Source organism: Glycine soja, chromosome 16 (genome assembly GCF_004193775.1).
Source record: "Glycine soja cultivar W05 chromosome 16, ASM419377v2, whole genome shotgun sequence".
Classification (NCBI taxonomy): Eukaryota; Viridiplantae; Streptophyta; class Magnoliopsida; order Fabales; family Fabaceae; genus Glycine; species Glycine soja.
The window spans coordinates 35,343,213-35,362,804 of record NC_041017.1 but is presented as its reverse complement, the minus strand read 5'-3'; the positions used below and the strand labels follow the sequence as shown (position 1 = coordinate 35,362,804).

The 19,592-nt window shown below is 30.9% G+C and overlaps 2 protein-coding genes and 1 pseudogene across 2 annotated transcripts; 2 read left to right on the top strand and 1 right to left on the bottom strand.

Moving 5' to 3' along the window:
* The first annotated feature begins 1,471 nt into the window (after positions 1-1,471).
* On the top strand, positions 1,472-2,543 carry LOC114390871. The gene is made up of 3 exons (XM_028351782.1): positions 1,472-1,675; positions 2,074-2,138; positions 2,265-2,543. The coding sequence occupies exons 1-3, from the start codon at positions 1,632-1,634 to the stop codon at positions 2,519-2,521; spliced, it is 366 nt and encodes a 121-aa protein (XP_028207583.1). The 5' UTR covers positions 1,472-1,631; the 3' UTR covers positions 2,522-2,543.
* On the bottom strand, positions 2,222-4,306 carry LOC114390870 (protein YLS3-like). Its single transcript, XM_028351781.1, has 3 exons — positions 4,054-4,306; positions 2,802-2,903; positions 2,222-2,679 (listed from the first exon to the last, which is right to left on the bottom strand). The coding sequence occupies exons 1-3, from the start codon at positions 4,190-4,192 to the stop codon at positions 2,540-2,542; spliced, it is 381 nt and encodes a 126-aa protein (XP_028207582.1). The 5' UTR covers positions 4,193-4,306; the 3' UTR covers positions 2,222-2,539.
* Positions 4,307-7,427: 3,121 nt separating this feature from the next.
* On the top strand, positions 7,428-10,068 carry LOC114389090 (annotated as a pseudogene).
* Positions 10,069-19,592: the final 9,524 nt, after the last annotated feature.

Genomic DNA, 19,592 nt, shown 5'->3' with positions numbered 1-19,592 from the left:
TGCACAGCTTATTCTAATTTAATTCTAATTTAGAAATTAATTATTTTCCATTTTACTCCCTTTATGACAAATTTAATTTTTACTTATAAGCCGGTCTCTGATAAACCTTGTACCATATTTTAAAGCAAACCGTAACACATCATAAAACTTAGTGATATAATTTTAGATGTCTTTGTGTGTGTGAGATGTATTGTTAATATTTATAGCATCCTTCCTCATAAAATTTAGGGATATAAAATAATTTGATTTGCCTTTTATGTGTGTGTGCGTGATGTAACGTTAATGTTTACGACCAAGCTAAAAGTACAAAAAAAATAATTTGTATCTAAAGGTTTTCTTGTAATAAATATAATGGGTGAAATTAGCCATAATCAAATTCTACTTTTTTTTTATTTCCTTTTTATATACAGTGCCATATATAACAGGAAACTGAAATTGTCCGTTTTCACACTAATTTGTGGGTCATGTTGAAATTTATAGCTCTGAACAAAGAGTAGTCCAATTTCACATTGAATGCGAAATGCATGTTGGATGATGAGCTATTGCAATCTTCCAATGGAACCCACCAAAGTTAGGTGGCATTAGCACAAAACATCTCAGCTTATGGTATTTTGTAACAGACAATCAACTTTGAAGAAGCGTGTACGATGGCATGTTGATGGAAGACGACCACACAACATAAAATGCTACAAAATAAAATAAAATATTTTTAAACTATGACATACTTTGTACATTGGCATAGCTACAGTCCAAATCAAAACCATCCCCTTCATGGTCATCATCATGCCCATCATCATCGTCATCCAAGGGTGGGTCTAAAACAGATACTGGACTGCACTGTTCCTTATCTTCCTCTTCTTCCCCTGATTGGAATTTGTTGACGCCATCAGCACCATTAATTTCTTTGTCCTATAAAAAAAATTCACAACCACCATACTTAGAATATTGTCCTAATTGGGGTAGTTAACACAAGTCCCTAATCATTCTTATAATGCCCATGGATTTAGACTCTACACTTGCTTCATAATTGGGTGGTTGTTGTTGTTGACTTTTTTTTTTTTTTTTTGGTTTTGGTTACTTCCCACACGAATTAATTAATGTGAACAAAAAATACAAAGGAGAAACTATTTTTCTAGAAATCGAATGTCGGGGTCCAATAATTCCAATAGAACAAACAAAAACAAGATTGTCTTTTTTAAAATAAAATAAAAAAGAAAAGGAATTCATTTACCGAATAACCCCAAAAAGTAAAATTGTAATAGACAGTAAAGGTTAAAACATAAACAATAATCAATAAATTGTTTGTTAAATGTGATAAAAACCATTTCAGAAAGATGTAAAAAATCAACTTAGTGCAATTTTTTTTGAACATGTTTGTATTTCAAAATTATATTTTAAAACGGAAAATTGAAAATTGACAATCACCCCTAACGGGAACTTAATTTTTAAATAAGTAAAAAGTATTGTATGTGTGGTGCACAGGGCAGAGATTAATATAAAGCCATGGCATATTTTGTTGGGAGGGTTGAAAGAAGGCACTACGAGGATACCATGGCTGAACAGAGAGCCTTATGCTTACTGGAAAGGTAATCCAGCTGTTGCTGAAACCAGACAAGATCTCATGAAATGCAATGTTTCTGAAAATCAAGATTGGAATGCTCGTTTATTTGCCCAGGTATCACACTTCTTATTAGCTTTGTTTGATTACACTTATTGAAAGTAGTTTTATTATTTGGATATGAAAAAATTAATTTTGTATGTAATATTTCTTATAAGCAAAAGTTTCATTATATAAAATTGGCTTAAGCACATGGTGTGCAGAAACTAGAAATAGCAGGCAAATTCAAGCAACACAATGGCCAGCAGCAATATTGTATATAACATTATACACTTTTTTAACTTTTAATCTTTTATTAATACACAACTTAAAAGTACATTCAAAATCAAAGGAAATAACCTGTTATTGAACATTACTGATTTTTTCCTTCTGAACAATATATTTTGTCTGTTAATTGACTCACAATAAAGCCACATATATAGCTTCCTTCTTGACAAATGAAAATTTTGTTTCAGGATTGGTTTCGAGAATCACAAGAGGGGTTCAACAAATCAGACTTGCCAAGTCAATGCACTTATAGGTATAACATTAAAACTGTCCATTCATGCTTCAGTTGTAATTATATGTAATAATATATTTTTGTTATTGGATATATATGTTCAGTTTATCAATAAATAAATGTTTCAATTCAATCATGATCGTGCAGATATAAGGTGTACATTGAAGGTTCTGCTTGGTCAGTCAGTCAAAAATACATTCTGTCATGTGACTCTACCACTCTACGTGTACGACTACATGTTTCATCTCCTGAATTCATATGCTAAACTCTTCAGATACAAACCCTCCATAAGTGCTAATGCTACAGAACTATCTGTGGAGTCAATGGTTTGTGGAGCAGAAGGATCAGTAAAGAAATTTATGATGGAATCATTGGTCAAGGTTCCTGCAAATGGTAATATATAGGTAGTATTTGAGTTAAGCTCATGAAAGCCAAATTAGAAGCCCTGCAACTGCAACCAAACTTTCTAACAATCTCTTCCCGATATAAGACGCACTATTCTTCTTAGCTGTGGCCGTTTCATCTGTCCCTTGCTTTCTACCATTCTGGGAACTTCCTTCAACTGAATGCACAAAAGAACACATTAAAAGTAAATGCAAAATTTAGTACTACACCATTGAAACTCAAATGTCAATGTCAAAAATAAATTCTAAAAATGAAATATTTTGTTGAAAGGATCACTACCAGAAGTAGTGGGCGAAGGACTGATAGAACCACCATTGGATTTCTGACCAATTTGATTAAAAGCTTGAGCTTCAGGTGATTTAGGATCCAAGTGCAGAAGTGCTGTTCAAATCGTTTCAAACAAGAATTTCTTGAGAAAAAATCAAACCTCAAATATTTTTAACTTTCGCAGTTGAAAACTCAGAGATAACAGATACACAAACAAAGTAAAATTGGGAGATTTAGATGCCCTTTTTTTCCCCTTTAAAATGTGTTATTGTCTAGTTATGAATGAGAGAAGTAGAAAAGTTTGAAGTACATGACTTGTTGACCATTCATTACATAGTAAATGGAATGTAACACTCTTTTGTTCTTTAAGGAAAATGAAAGGCTTGATAATGATAAAACTTAGACCACAAATATTCTGATTTTTTTAGAAATATACTAAAATTGGATGATTTAGGGCCTGAGTATTCTCAGTTAAGAAACTGTTTTATAAAATAATTTTAGACTACTTAGTAATCAATTTCTTATCCAAAATATATAAGTTTGGAGAATCCTATCCAAAATAAGTGTTCTAAAATCCAAAAAAACAAAAACAACGGGGAAATGTTTTCTCAGCTTCTTCTGTTTTAATCTTATTTAAGTTCCCTCTCAATTTCACATTCTGCGTCTCACATCATTCTCCGCCAAACAGTCTGAAGAACTGATAGCAGAGGCTATCTGCTAAGAGCAAAACGAAGGAAATAAAGAGAAGATAAGCAAATTCAAATTCTGTTCTGTGCTTTTTCATTCCTTTACTCTTGATATTTATAGGCTTACACTGCTTATCGTTTTCTAGCAGATAATAACAAACTCTGTTATAACAGAATTTGAGGATAACAGAATTTGGGAAAAGCACTATCTCTGTCCCCTAACTAACTGCAGTGCACTAATGCTGTCGCGGCTAAACGTAATCCCTGAGGTGAGTGGGTCTGTTGTGGTTCCTTGCTGGTCTGCTATTAGCAGCTACCTCTGGTTCTTCCATAATGTTGTTGTTGCTATCAAGAACCTTGTTTAGTTGTATCTTGAAAACTAAAAATAGTTTTTGAAAATAGAAATAAAGACTCTTTTTTTTCCTATTAAAAACATGTTATCATCAGACAATGAAAGATAAAAACATTAGTTGTTATATGGCCACTAACAAGACTCATTGCATAGGAAATGGAAACATAACACTGTAGTGTAGTGTTCTTCAAGAAAAAAGGAAGACTTAATTTGAAATTGAACATACCAGAGCACTGTGAGAGATTATCAGGAGTTTTGCAAAGAGAAGGGAGACCAACAGCAATTGTCATGTTAATCTTCAAGCCAAGATCAGGATCATCCCTGTCTTTGAGAATAAGGCAGACACACTTCTTGTTGGTCTTCATGGCTTGTGTGAGACCACTGCAACAATCTACCGAATATTTAACCGATACATTATTATTTAACTAATGATAGAGATTTAAAGCAAAAGATTTCAAATATTAGAGATTTTCGTTGAAGAAAAAAATTGTCAAAAGATCAAATAAAAAGTCGAATATAAATCATGGATTAAAAACATAATTTTATTTTCTTAAAAAAAGTACATTTTCCTATTCCAAAAGTGTTAAATTCTCTCATGCTATTATACCCCTAGTAGTTATTTGTTTCTGACCGAGTCTCTTTAGTGTCCAATTTGCTGATGTGAAGGGTAGAAAGACCCAATGACAATGTTGTCATCAAATTTGAAAAGAAATAACTATAAAAAATATATAAAAAAACATAACACTAATAGACCAAAACACTATCAAACACTAAATGAAATTAAATATGTTCTTATCCTTAATAAATAATTATTTTTTTTTTGTTTTTTGATAAATTTTTATTTTATATTGAATTTCTAATAAATTAATATTTTTATTTTTTATCTTTGATTTTTTATTTTAGTCTATGATAAATTAAAAAAAATTGTTTACTTTCTAGTAAATTTTATTTTAATATGTATTAATAATAAATGAAAAATATTTATAATGAAGCAAAAAAAATAATTTATTAGGGACTAAAAATAAGTGTTTAATATAAAAAATAAAATTATCATTTTATTAAAAATTTATCATAAATTAAAAATTTATTAAAAAAAAATATATATATATATATATATATATATATAAAATCAGATATTTATTAAAAATAAAAAAATATATTTAAGCCCCTTAAATAATTAAGCAGTACATGTGTGGGATAGTAGACTTCCTTCTTGTGAACAGGACCTGATCCTGAGTGTATTTTTCATATTTGTCGAAGCAAAAAAACCAAATAAAGTGAAACAATGTTTGACTTCCTATCTTCAAAGTTAAAAGTTAAGTCTCTGGAGAAGATGGCTTCGATAAAGACACAATAAAACTGCTTCTGGAGAAGAGGGAATTTCAAGACATTTGTTCTTCCCTAAAAGCAACTTAACTCTAATGAAAATGTTAACACTGAACAAGAGGCTATAGTCGAAAACCAACTAACATTCCAAAATTCCTCACTAACCATCCGTATTATATTTGACAGCCACACCCGTGATGAAAATTATAGTGCGGTCTCATTCCACTGTCTCAATAAATAAAAAAATATACAAAAAATCACAATAAGGATATGTTAATTAAGAATTTAATTTAAATACACTTAGAATTGCAATTAACTATATATATTCTCCTATAACTTTTTTTAGTAATTGTTTTACAAATCATTAGGTGATATCTAATTAATTAACAATTTAAATTTTTACACTGTCTATCTAAATTATACTCATGTATTAACATCATCAAAGTTATTTTCGTTTTAGTTTTGATAGTTTTTTTTCTAATTAAGTACTACTAGTAGTTGCCATTCTCATTATTTTATTATACGTACATTCTAATTAACTTGAGATACCATTAAGATAAAAGTGGTGTGAAAAAAAGAGCATCAAAGTAGGCGTACGTATGGCGTCAAGAGTTTCATCACTTGTTCTGTGAGGGAAACAAAAAACATTATAAGTTCAAAATTCAAAGCAAAAGAATTCCTTTTATAAAACACATCATTTGTTTCTCAATTCTCCTAAGAAAAAAACCACTTGCACTAATGGGTTGGTACAAGGGTCCTTGTGGCAGCCATCATGCACAACAATGCAAATTCCCTGACTTGGTAAAAAAGGCTAGGAAGGAATTCGTAATAACCACTGAATCAAAGTCTTCTGTAACATTTGGAAATATGTGAGTGAGATTTTCAAAACACCAAACAGTTATAGTATCAAATGTTGTATCTTTAAATTTGATTTCTTTCCATTAGGCCCAGATTTCTTTTTGGTATCAGAACGTATCCTAAATTCATTCAAAAGGATTATGCACCATGCCCAAAGAGTGCTAGACGTGAGGGATGGATTAAAAAAAAAATCCAAGTCTCACATTGGTTAGAGATAGTCTCAAGATAGAGTTTATAAGGTGAGGGTAACCCTAATCCTATGAGTTAGGTTTTAGGGTTGAATTAAGCCTAGATTTCTCCTCTTTCTACCCAAATAGAGTTGCAAAAACAGAAGACTGAGAGCTTAATTAGATAGAATTCAAAGTTGCAAATTCCAAACCTGTTTTTACAAAAAAATAAAAGGTTTAATTATCCTTTTGACCCTTAAAGTTACCACAATATTTCTTTTTAGTTCTTATAGTTTAAATCATTCTATTTTAGTCCCGGTTGAATTTTTTTTTTGACTCTTTGATTCTCACCATCAAGTTTCGACTAAAGTCAATTGTTGAAACTAATGTTATGGAGAGGGCAAAGACACTCTCCTATGCACACACGAGACATGGCTGATCATCTTTTCTCTCAACAACAAACCGGCACCTGCAACATCATCCCAACCATGAAGGCACAAACTACCACACCTCTGTTACTCATGGAACCAGAAACTCACATTCACACACTTTATCTGCAGCAATCAAAACCATCATCCCATTGGAACGATCAACTTAGTTCAATGCTGTGATACCACTCCAACTAGATGAGACACAGTAAAGAAGGAGATTACATCATGGCAATTGGCAAATGCTAAGCTTTCAGAGGTCGGTGGCAGACTCAAGAATAATGGAATGTGTAGTGCCTTTGTCTCATACCTCCATTACACTTCAGTTGTACCTCAGCTTGCTTCCCTATTTTTATTAATTTTGTTCATGTTTATGTGTGAGTTGAATCTTCCCCGCGAGGACAAAAAGGTAAAAAAAATGTAAATATAGGAACCAAAATGAATGTCTTAAATTATAGGGACTAAAAAATAATTATCACAACTATAAGAACTAAAAGAGTAATTAAATCAAAATAAAATAAACTAGTGCAAAATAATGGTGGTGTGGTTAGACACTTTTAATCCTAAATGTCTCGTTGTTGACATATATACCTCTACATATGTGTGCATTTTGCAACCACCACCATTAGTGGAGTAAAATTTTAAATGCTAACCCTTCTACGGTATATATCCTACATAGGCATTGTTAGTAGTAAATACCAACCGTGAACCAGAAAATTGTGGATTCAACCTTTTTCATCTTCCTTCTTCTTCACGGCAGTGCTATTTGCAACTCATGTTCTTCTCTTGATATTGTCCACTGCAATAACTCTCCACTTCAGTGCAAGCAAAGCAGCAAGGCTCAATATGACTTGCAGTGAGAAGGAAAGGAATGCACTCCTCAGCTTCAAGCATGGACTAGCAGACCCTTCAAACAGGCTTTCATCATGGTCTGACAAATCGGATTGCTGTACATGGCCAGGGGTTCACTGCAACAACACTGGTCAAGTCATGGAAATCAATCTTGACACACCTGTGGGCTCTCCCTATAGGGAGTTGAGTGGAGAGATTAGTCCTTCTTTGCTTGGACTAAAATATTTGAATCATTTGGACTTGAGTTCAAATTATTTTGTTCTTACTCCAATACCAAGCTTCCTAGGCTCATTGAAGAGTCTGAGATACTTGGACCTTAGCTTAAGTGGGTTCATGGGATTAATCCCTCATCAACTAGGAAACCTCTCAAACCTGCAGCACCTTAATCTTGGATACAATTATGCTCTTCAGATAGATAACCTTAATTGGATATCAAGGCTATCTTCCTTGGAGTACCTTGATTTGAGTGGTTCAGACCTTCATAAACAAGGTAACTGGCTTCAAGTACTGAGTGCACTTCCATCTCTTTCAGAACTACACTTGGAGAGCTGTCAAATTGATAACTTACGACCACCAAAAGGAAAAACCAACTTCACACATCTCCAAGTCCTTGATCTTTCAAATAACAATCTCAATCAGCAAATCCCTTCATGGCTATTTAATATCAGCAAAACTCTTGTCCAACTTGATTTACACAGTAACCTTTTACAGGGAAAAATTCCACAAATAATATCAAGCCTACAGAACATAAAAAATCTAGACCTGCAGAACAATCAACTCAGTGGGCCACTTCCAGATTCATTAGGCCAGCTTAAGCATCTTGAAGTTCTAGATCTCAGTAATAATACCTTTACTTGTCCAATTCCCTCACCATTTGCAAACTTGTCATCCTTGAGAACTTTAAACCTGGCTCACAACCGACTGAATGGAACCATTCCTAAGAGTTTTGAGTTCCTCAAAAACCTGCAGGTATTAAATCTTGGAGCTAATTCTTTGACTGGTGATGTGCCTGTAACTCTTGGAACTCTCTCAAATTTAGTGACGTTAGACCTTTCATCTAATTTGTTAGAAGGATCTATAAAAGAGTCAAATTTTGTAAAACTTTTTACATTAAAGGAACTACGTTTGTCTTGGACAAACTTGTTCCTCAGTGTCAACTCTGGATGGGCTCCTCCTTTTCAGCTTGAATATGTTTTACTGAGCTCCTTTGGAATAGGTCCTAAGTTTCCAGAATGGCTAAAAAGGCAAAGTTCTGTGAAGGTTTTGACAATGTCTAAGGCAGGTATTGCAGACTTGGTTCCAAGTTGGTTTTGGAATTGGACTTTGCAAATTGAATTCCTGGATCTGTCAAACAATCTGTTAAGTGGAGACCTATCTAGCATCTTTCTAAATTCCAGTGTCATAAATTTGAGTTCTAATTTGTTCAAGGGTAGATTGCCAAGTGTGTCTGCAAATGTTGAAGTGCTGAATGTTGCCAATAACTCAATTTCCGGAACAATTTCTCCCTTTTTATGTGGAAAGCCAAATGCTACTAATAAGTTAAGTGTGCTTGATTTTTCAAATAATGTCTTGTCTGGTGATCTTGGTCACTGTTGGGTGCATTGGTAAGCTTTGGTGCATGTGAACTTGGGCAGTAACAATATGTCTGGTGAAATTCCAAACTCCTTGGGGTATCTGTCTCAACTTGAGTCTTTGCTGTTAGACGACAACCGCTTCTCAGGATATATTCCTTCGACACTGCAAAATTGCTCTACAATGAAATTCATAGACATGGTAAATAACCAACTTTCTGACACAATACCAGATTGGATGTGGGAAATGCAATATCTAATGGTTCTTCGTCTAAGATCCAACAATTTCAATGGCAGCATTACTCAAAAGATGTGTCAACTTTCTTCCCTTATAGTGCTGGATCATGGCAATAACAGCCTGTCAGGATCCATTCCAAATTGTTTGGATGACATGAAAACAATGGCTGGTGAAGATGACTTCTTTGCAAACCCTTCAAGTTATTCATATGGCTCTGACTTCAGTTATAACCACTACAAGGAAACTCTTGTCTTAGTTCCCAAAGGAGATGAGTTAGAGTACAGAGACAATCTGATATTGGTGAGAATGATTGATCTTTCAAGTAATAAGCTGTCTGAAGCAATTCCATCTGAAATTTCAAGTTATCTGCTTTGCGGTTTTTGAACTTGTCTAGAAATCATCTGTCTGGAGAGATACGAAATGACATGGGAAAAATGAAATTGTTAGAATCCCTTGATCTCTCACTAAACAACATTTCAGGTCAAATCCCTCAAAGCTTATCTGATTTGTCCTTCCTCAGTTTCCTGAATCTATCATACCACAACTTATCAGGCAGAATTCCCACGAGCACCCAACTTCAGAGCTTTGAAGAACTTAGCTACACTGGAAATCCTGAGCTTTGTGGTCCTCCTGTAACAAAAAATTGCACAAACAAGGAATGGTTGAGGGAGAGTGCTTCTGTTGGACACGGTGATGGTAATTTCTTTGGAACATCAGAGCTTTCATTGGTATTAAATGTTCTTAATGTTAAGAGAACTAGACGAGCTTGAGACTTGAGTATCAAATTCTGTTTTGTATTTATGACGCATTATTGTCTTCTACTATCTGTGCACTAACAATAATTAGCATTAAAATAACTGAAATGACACACTCGGTGATTGGACTTAAGAAGATTGTTCTACACAACATGTAACTAAGAATTTGCCTGAATGAATTTAGTTAGTGTAGAAAGTTGGAGCTTGCATAGGATTCTGCAGTTTCTAAGCTCTTCCACATCTTCCTTCTCTCGCTTTTCCTTACTCTGATACATTCCACATTCCCATTTCCTGAGTATTGATGCATTTATTCTATAATACTCATTAACAAGTTCATTTGACAAATCATGATTGATTAAATTTTAAAAATCATGAAATATTACTTTTTTATTCATAATAGTTCCTATCGTTTTATACAAGGGTCACTAGTTGTATTGAATTCCCTCATACAAAATAAAGTTTCAAGCTATCAGATATAGGGTTTCCATCACACCTGTATCACCAGTGTGTGTATTAGAGAGAGAGGAGCTGGTATCTTTATTAAAGAAATAGGGAAATACCCAAAAAGATGGTTTTCCATCTGTTCATTTTCTTCCACTGGCCGATGTCTAGTTCTTCATCCACCCTATCTATTTTCACATCGGTTTCTCTCACTGTTTCAGTTCCGAGATCATAAATGTAGGGAAAAAAAATAGAAAAAAAGAATAGCATATACACTATATATGCATGTACAAAAAAAAAAAAAATACAAAACACTTGTCAAGTCCTTTTGCTCCTCAGACAATGAAGACAGATTTAGAATGCTCTCATAATTTATATTTAGTTTAATTTCACTTTTGATCTCCATGCATTACGTAAATTAGGTATTATAATTTTGTAAGTTTAATTTGGTCCCTTAGATGTGGCTTATTCACTTCTGCTTCCTTATAACTGCAATATTCTAAGGGATCAAAAGTTTAGTTCAGTATGTGTTAGGCAACATGGTAGTTGTCATATTATCTACCTTTCATCTAGTGTCATGCCAGCAAATATCTGTTAAATATTCAAAAAAGATGGATGGAGGGATTGAAATTCCAATGCCTAGTGGATCCAATCCAATTCTCCCAATTGGAACTTACAATAGACCAAAATCACAAAATTACTGTACCTGAAGAATAAAGAATGCAATTAAGCTTTTATATTTTTTATCTTTAATTTTAATTTCATAAAAAAAATCTTTTCAAACTCAAATTCAGTCAATTATAATAGAACCATACAATAGTTTTTTTTCCAGGGAAACCACACAATAGTTTTAAAAACATTTATATGCAGTTTTTTAATTAAAAGTCAAATCAGAATTCAATTAATGCATTGAAATCAATGTATTAATTGCTTTCATTCTACTAAAAACACCAATCTTTTTTAAAAAATTTATTAACATTAAAAATATAATACAATTATTGAATTACAATAGCGACAATTAGACTTGTGTTTTATTGAATTGTTTGATTATATTTTTAATCACTAGATGGACCTAGTGACAAGGGAGTTTGACTAATTTGCACAAGGGAGTTAAATATTTCAATAAATTGTATATTTATTTTTCTCTTCTATCACTATTCTTAAACTATCACCACATAAATAAATGAAATTTAGACAAAAACTTTAATATATGAAGACTCGTGGTCTAACAATAAATAGCTAGGACCATAATTTTATAATTTAAAAAACATGCCACACTTCTTAATTTGTAGATCTTCTAATTTACTTTTTAATACATGGAGAAATTTGGACCAAGACTTGTTAAAGAAAAAACTATGATCTCAATAATTATGATAGACCAAGTTAAACAAGCAATTTACACTTTTTTATATCTCACTAATTAACTTCTAATGGAAAAGAAAATAATATTCAGGTTAAAATACTATTAGAAATAAACGACACAACAATCTTTCCAATTAATAACAATGAAAATTAGTCTTTTTTTACATATAAGAAGAATATTATTTTGTGAATTAAAAAATAAATCAAAATTAAATAACTAAATTGGAACAAAATAATCTTTTTTTATATAGATTTTTTAATCTAAATAGTCTCTAAATTAGATTCTTTTCCTATAATTGATGTATTTATCATTTATAATTTTTTCCTTCCTTACTTAATTCTAAACATTTGTTGTCAATGATAAAGAACTTGATATGAAGGTAATGTAGTGACCTATGGTTCAAGTTGAAGAAGTGGGGGGACATTGTCATGAAATTGGTGGAGTGGCCTATGGGATATGGATCAAGTTGAAGAAGTCAGAGACCTTAATATGGCTGGACTTTGTGGAGTGTCCTAAGGTTCAAGATGAAAAAATGGAGGAGCTTGACATGGACTTGATGGAGTAGCCTATGGTTCAAGTTGAAAAAGTGGGGACCTTGATATGGATTTGGTGGAGTAGCCAGCAATTTGTCTAGGAGAAAATTTTGTTTTTCATTTTTTTTAATTTTGAATAATAAAATTTTGATAGTTTAAAATTAATTATGGGTTCAAATTCCAAGTAATAGAATATTTGAATTTTATAATGCAAGACTTTTTGTTATATACTTAGAGGATTGATTTAAATAATAGTTAAAATTTGAAGACTAATTAAGCTAAATTAAATTACCTTAGATGTAAACTACTCAAAGTTTTAAAAAATTGTTAATATTTTCTTAAAATAAAACTTTCATTGATTTAAGCAATTCTATACGGTAAACTAAAATAAAAAAGTTTCCTATTTTAGTATTTGGCACAAGAATAAATTATATTTCTTTGTTGATTTTTTAAGTTATCGTATCAATATTTTTCTTTTTGAGAATATTATATTGAACGTGAGTATTTTTATGATTGTTTAAATTTGGCACTTGCAAATTATTTAAAAAGTAAAATGGAAATTAAAATAATATTTCTCCTCTTATTTAAGTTGATAACTTGTAAAAAAATATAAAATATGATACTGATTTTTTTGAGAAAAAAAGTTAATAGTCTTTTTCACACTTCTTTTTACATAACTAATTAATTTTTATATGATAAAAAAATAATATTCAAGTTCAAATACAATTAGAAATAGAAGACTTGAATTTTTTTAATAAAATGTTGGACTTTTATTGTTTAATTAGCAAAATTTTAACGAAATGATTGATTAATCAAAATTAAATAATAGTTAAATTCAATACAAAATTTTGTGTATATAGGAATTTTAAAAAGGGAGATAGATAAAGTAAATTCAAAATTATTTCCTATTCTAAGAATTAACTTGGGGGAATTGGATAATAAAGTCAATAATTAAAAAAGGAAACGTCATAAAAAAAAAAAGAAAAAAGAAAAGAAAGACACTTGCAGCAGTATAAATAATAGAAGTTTTATGATTTATATGCAGAAGCAAGAAGCACTTATACAATTAAGTTGTTTTCCATATATGCGTTGCAGAAGTTGAAGAAGTCAAAGACCTTAATATGGCTGGACTTTGTGGAGTGTCCTAAGGTTCAAGATGAAAAAATGGAGGAGCTTGACATGGACTTGATGGAATAGTCTATGGTTCAAGTTGGAAAAGTGGGGACCTTGATATAGATTTGGTGGAGTGGCCCGCGGTTTGTATAGGAGACAATTTTCTTTTTCATTTCTTTTATTTTGAATAATTAAAATTTGATAGTTTAAAATTAATTATGGGTTCAAACCGCATGTAATAGAATATTTGAATTTTATAAGGCAAGACTATTTGTTGTTTACTTAACACATACATATTTAACGAAAGGATTGATTTGAATAATAGTTAAAATGTGAAGACTAATTAAGCCAAATTTAATTACCTTTGATGTAAACTACTTAAAGTTTTAAAAAAATCATTAATATTTTCTTAAAATAAAAATTTCATTGATTTAAACAATTCTGTACGGTAAACTAAAATAAAAAAAATGTTTCTTGTTTTAGTATTTGACACAAGAATAAATTATATTTCTTTGTAGATTGTTTAAGTTATCGTATGGATTTTTTTTTAGAATATTATATGAAACATGAGTATTCTCATGAGTATTTAAATTTGGCATTTGCAATTATTTAAAAAGTAAAATGGAAATTAAAATTATGTTTCTCCTCTTATTTAAGTTGATAACTTGTAAAAAGCATAAAATATGATACTGATTTTTTTTTTGTGAAAAAAAGTTAATATTCTTTTTACTTCTTTTATATAACTAATTAGTTTTTATATGATAAATAAAATAATATTCAAATTCGAATACAATTAGAAATACATGACATAATAACTTTTCCAATTGATGATAATTAAATTTAGTCTTTTTTTCCTATATAAGAGAATTTTATATTGTGAACTGAAAAATTGATTAAAATCAAATAATTATATTGGAACGAAATAATTTTTTATTGATTTTTTAATAGAAATAGTCTTTAAAGTACACCCTTTTCCTATAATTGATGTATTCATCAATTAATTGAGTTAGATATTTCAATAAATTGTATATTTATTTTTGTTTTCTATCACTATTCTTAAACTATCACCATAAATGAAATTTAGACAAAAACTTTAATATATGAAGACTTGTGGTCTAACAATAAATAGCTAGGACCATAATTTTATAATTTTAAAAACATGCCACACTTCTTTGTAGATCTTCTAATTTACTTTTTAAGTTAAATATGATCTACAATACATGGAAAAATTTGGAACAAGACTTATAAAAGGAAAAACTATGATCTCAATAATTATGATAGACCAAGCTAAACAAGCGATTTAAACTTCTTTGTATCTCACTAATTAATTTTTAATAAAAAAGAAAATAATATTATGATTAAAAAAATAATTAGAAATAGACAACACAACAATCATTAATGACAATGAAGATTAATTAGTCTTTTTCACATATAAGAAGAATATTATTTTGTGAATTGAAAAATTGATCAAAATTAAATAGCTAGCTTGGAACGAAATAATTTTTTTATAGATTTTTTTATCCAAAATAGTCTTTAAAATAAACTCTTTTCCTATAATTGATTTATTCATCAATTATATATTTTTTTCCTTGCTTGACTTAACTCGCAACATTTGTTTGATATGAAGGTAATGCAGTGACCTATGGTTCAAGTTGAAGAAGTCAGACCTTAACATCATGGCTGGACTTTGTGGAGTGTCCAAAGGTTCAAGATGAAAAAATGGAAAACCTTGAGATTGACTTGATGGTGTAAGCTATGATTTAGAAGACAATTTTCTTTTACATTATTTTTAGTTTGAATATTGAAAATTTGATAATTTAATATTAATCATGGGTTGGGATTTGATGAAATAGAAGACTTGATTTTTTTCTTAAAAAAATATTGGACTTTTGTATGTAACAAAAGTTTAACGAAAGGATTGATTAAATAATAGTTAAAATTTGAAGTTTAATGACACTAAATTTTCATTTATGCAGTATTATAGGGTAAATTAAAATAAAATGATTCTTACTTATTTTTGTAATTGTAGAGTGTCCAAAGGTTCAAGATGAAAAAATACAGGACCTTGAGATGGACTTGATGGAGTTGGCTATGGTTTAATTAAAAAAATAATATTTAAATTAACAAAAGTTGAACTTTTAATAAAAGGCTTGAATTAAATAATAGTTAAATTCAATACCAAATTTTGTAATAATTAACAAAAGTTGAATTAACAAAAATTTTGTAAAAGACTTGAATTAACAAAAGTTGGACTTTTAATAAAAGACTTGATGGAGTCCATGAAATAGAAGACTTGATTTTTTTTAATAAAATGTTGGACTTTTATTGTTTAATTAACAAAAGTTTAACGAAAGGATAGATTAAATAATAGTTAAATTCAATATAAAATTTAGTGTATATAGGAATTTTAAAAAGGGAGATAGATAAAGTAAATTCAAAATTACTTTAAAAACTATGATCTCAATAATTATGATAGATCAAGTTAAACTTCTTTGTATCTCACTAATTAATTTTTAATAAAAAAAAATAATATTATGATTAAAAAAACAATTAGAAATAGACAACACAACAATCATTAATGACAATGAAGATTAATTAGTCTTTTTCACATATATGAAGAATATTATTTTGTGAATTGAAAAATTAATCAAAATTAAATAGCTAGCTTGGAATGAAATATTTTTTTTTTATAGATTTTTTTAACCAAAATAGTCTTTAAAGTAAACTCTTTTCCTATAATTGATTTATTCATCAATAATATTTTTTTTTCCTTGCTTGACTTAACTCGCAATATTTGTTGTCAATGACAGGGAACTTGATATGAAGGTAATGCAGTGACCTATGGTTCAAGTTGAAGAAGTCAGACCTTAACATCATGGCTGGACTTTGTGGAGTGTCCAAAGGTTCAAGATGAAAAAATGGAAAACCTTGATATTGACTTGATGGTGTAAGCTATGATTTAGAAGACAATTTTCTTTTACATTATTTTTAGTTTGAATATTAAAAATTTGATAATTTAATATTAAATTTGATGAAATAAAAGACTTGATTTTTTTCTTAAAAAAATGTTGGACTTTTGTACGTAACAAAAGTTTAAAGGAAGGATTGATTAAATAATAGTTAAAATTTGAAGTTTAATGACACCAAATTTTCATTTAAGCAGTATTACAGAGTAAATTAAAATAAAATAATTCTTATTTATTTTTGTAAAAAAAAACTGTACCTAAAAGAATGTTTCTTATGTTAGTATTCAGCACAAGAATAAATCATATTTCTTTGTTATTAATTTTGATTTTTTTTATGAATTTAGTGTATATAGGAATTTTAAAAAGGGAGATTGATACAGTAAATACAAAAAATTTCGTATTCTAAGAATTAATTCGGGAGAATTGGATAATTAAGTCGATAATTTAGAATTAGGCACAATAACAAAAAAAGGTAAAAAAAACAATGAAAGTGAAGAAAAAAACAGGCAGGGCAGCAGTATAAATAATAGAAGTTTGATTATTAATATGCAGAAGCAAGAAGTAGACTTGTTTCAGCTCTAAAAAAAAAACACTTGTTTCGATCAGCTCTAAAAAAAAAACACTCGTTTTCTATATTTGCGTTGCATGATCATGAATTCCTCCTCCATTTATATTCTTGTCTTTGTCCAGCTTTGGTTGTTGAGCTTACCATGCAGAGAGAGTGTGTGCATCCCAAGTGAGCGTGAGACACTTTTCAAGTTTAAGAATAATCTCATAGATCCTTCCAATAGGCTTTGGTCTTGGAATCATAATCATACCAACTGTTGCCACTGGTATGGAGTCCTCTGCCACAGCGTCACTTCCCACGTTCTTCAGCTTCACCTCAACTCTTCAGATTCTGCTTTCTATCATGACCATATCGGAGATGGAGCTTAGAAACTTATCGGAGATGGAGCTTTGGTGGAGAGATAAGTCCTTGTTTGGCTGATTTAAAGCATTTGAATTACTTGGACTTGAGCGGCAATTATTTCCTTGGAGCAATGTCAATTCCTTCTTTCCTTGGGACAATGACCTCCTTGACTCACCTCAACCTCTCTCATACTGGATTCTATGGGAAGATTCCTCCTCAGATTGGGAATCTCTCAAATTTGGTGTATCTTGACCTGAGTGATGCTCTTGCCAACGGAACAGTACCCTCTCAGATCGGGAATCTCTGTAAGCTTCGATATCTTGACTTGAGCTACAATGATTTTGAAGGTATGGCAATTCCTTCTTTCCTTTGTGCAATGACCTCCTTGACTCACCTCGACCTCTCTTATACTCCATTCATGGGGAAGATTCCATCTCAGATTGGGAATCTCTCCAATTTGCTCTATCTTGGCCTTGGAGGTCATTCTGTTGTCGAAAATGTAGAATGGGTATCAAGTATGTGGAAGCTTGAATATCTTGATTTGAGTTATGCAGACCTATCCCAAGCATTTCATTGGCTACACACTCTCCAATCTCTTCCTTCTTTGACCCACCTATATTTGTCAGGATGCTTAACTTCTCATCTCTGCAAACTCTCCATATTTCCTTCACTAGTTATTCCCCTGCCATTTCTTTTGTCCCCAAGTGGATATTCAAATTGAAGAAACTTGTTTCTCTTCAATTAAGGGGTAATGAAATCCAAGGTCCGATTCCTTGTGGTATTCGAAACCTCACACATCTTCAAAATCTTGACTTGTCTTCCAATTCATTCTCATCTTCTATACCTGATGCCTTGGGAAATTTGACTTCTCTTGTTGAACTTGATTTATCAGGTAATCAACTTGAAGGAAACATTCCAACTTCTTTGGGTAATTTGACTTCTCTTGTTGAAATTGATTTGTCATATAGTCAACTTGAAGGAAACATTCCAACTTCTTTGGGTAATCTCTGCAACTTAAGGGTGATAGATTTATCATATCTCAAACTCAACCAACAGGTTAATGAACTTTTAGAAATTCTTGCTCCTTGTATTTCCCATGGACTCACAAGACTTGCAGTTCAGAGTTCACGACTTTCAGGCAATCTGACAGATCATATTGGGGCATTTAAAAATATTGAGATGCTAGATTTTTCCAACAACTCAATTGGTGGTGCTCTTCCTAGATCATTTGGAAAACTTTCATCATTAAGATATCTCGATCTCTCTATGAATAAATTCAGTGGAAATCCATTTGAAAGTCTTCGATCACTCTCTAAATTGTTATCTCTTCATATTGACGGCAATCTTTTTCACGGAGTTGTCAAGGAAGATGATCTTGCAAATCTTACAAGCTTGACGGAGATTCATGCATCAGGAAACAATTTCACTTTAACAGTGGGTCCCAATTGGATTCCTAATTTTCAACTTAACTATTTGGAAGTGACATCATGGCAGTTAGGTCCCAGCTTTCCATTGTGGATTCAGTCACAAAACCAACTTCAATATGTTGGACTATCTAACACGGGGATTTTCGATTCTATTCCCACACAGATGTGGGAAGCACTTTCTCAGGTTTTGTATTTAAACCTCTCTCGTAATCATATCCATGGTGAGATTGGGACTACATTAAAGAATCCAATATCTATCCCAACTATTGATCTAAGCTCAAATCACTTGTGTGGTAAATTACCCTATCTTTCAAGTGATGTGTTTCAGTTAGATCTTTCAAGCAATTCATTCTCTGAATCCATGAATGACTTTTTATGTAACGATCAGGACAAGCCAATGCGATTAGAATTTCTGAATCTTGCATCAAATAATTTGTCAGGAGAGATACCTGATTGCTGGATGAATTGGACACTTCTGGTGGATGTAAATTTACAAAGCAACCATTTTGTTCAATAAAAAAAAAATAGTCATTACATGAAAAATGAACCAATTATATTCAACTCCAACAAAAGAGAAGATTAGTTCATGACAATAAAAAAGCATAAAAGACATATATCACATAAATATCCTAAAATGACACCAAAATCTAAGAATGCATGATAATTATCTATCATCCAAACTTAACTCAGGATAAAAAAAAAGTAGCACATTAAAATTTTATAGGGATAGAAATGATATATTTTACCCTATTTTTTTTCATGCTTCACTTAACTCTCAACATTTGTTGTCAATGATAAGAAACTTTGGCATAGATTT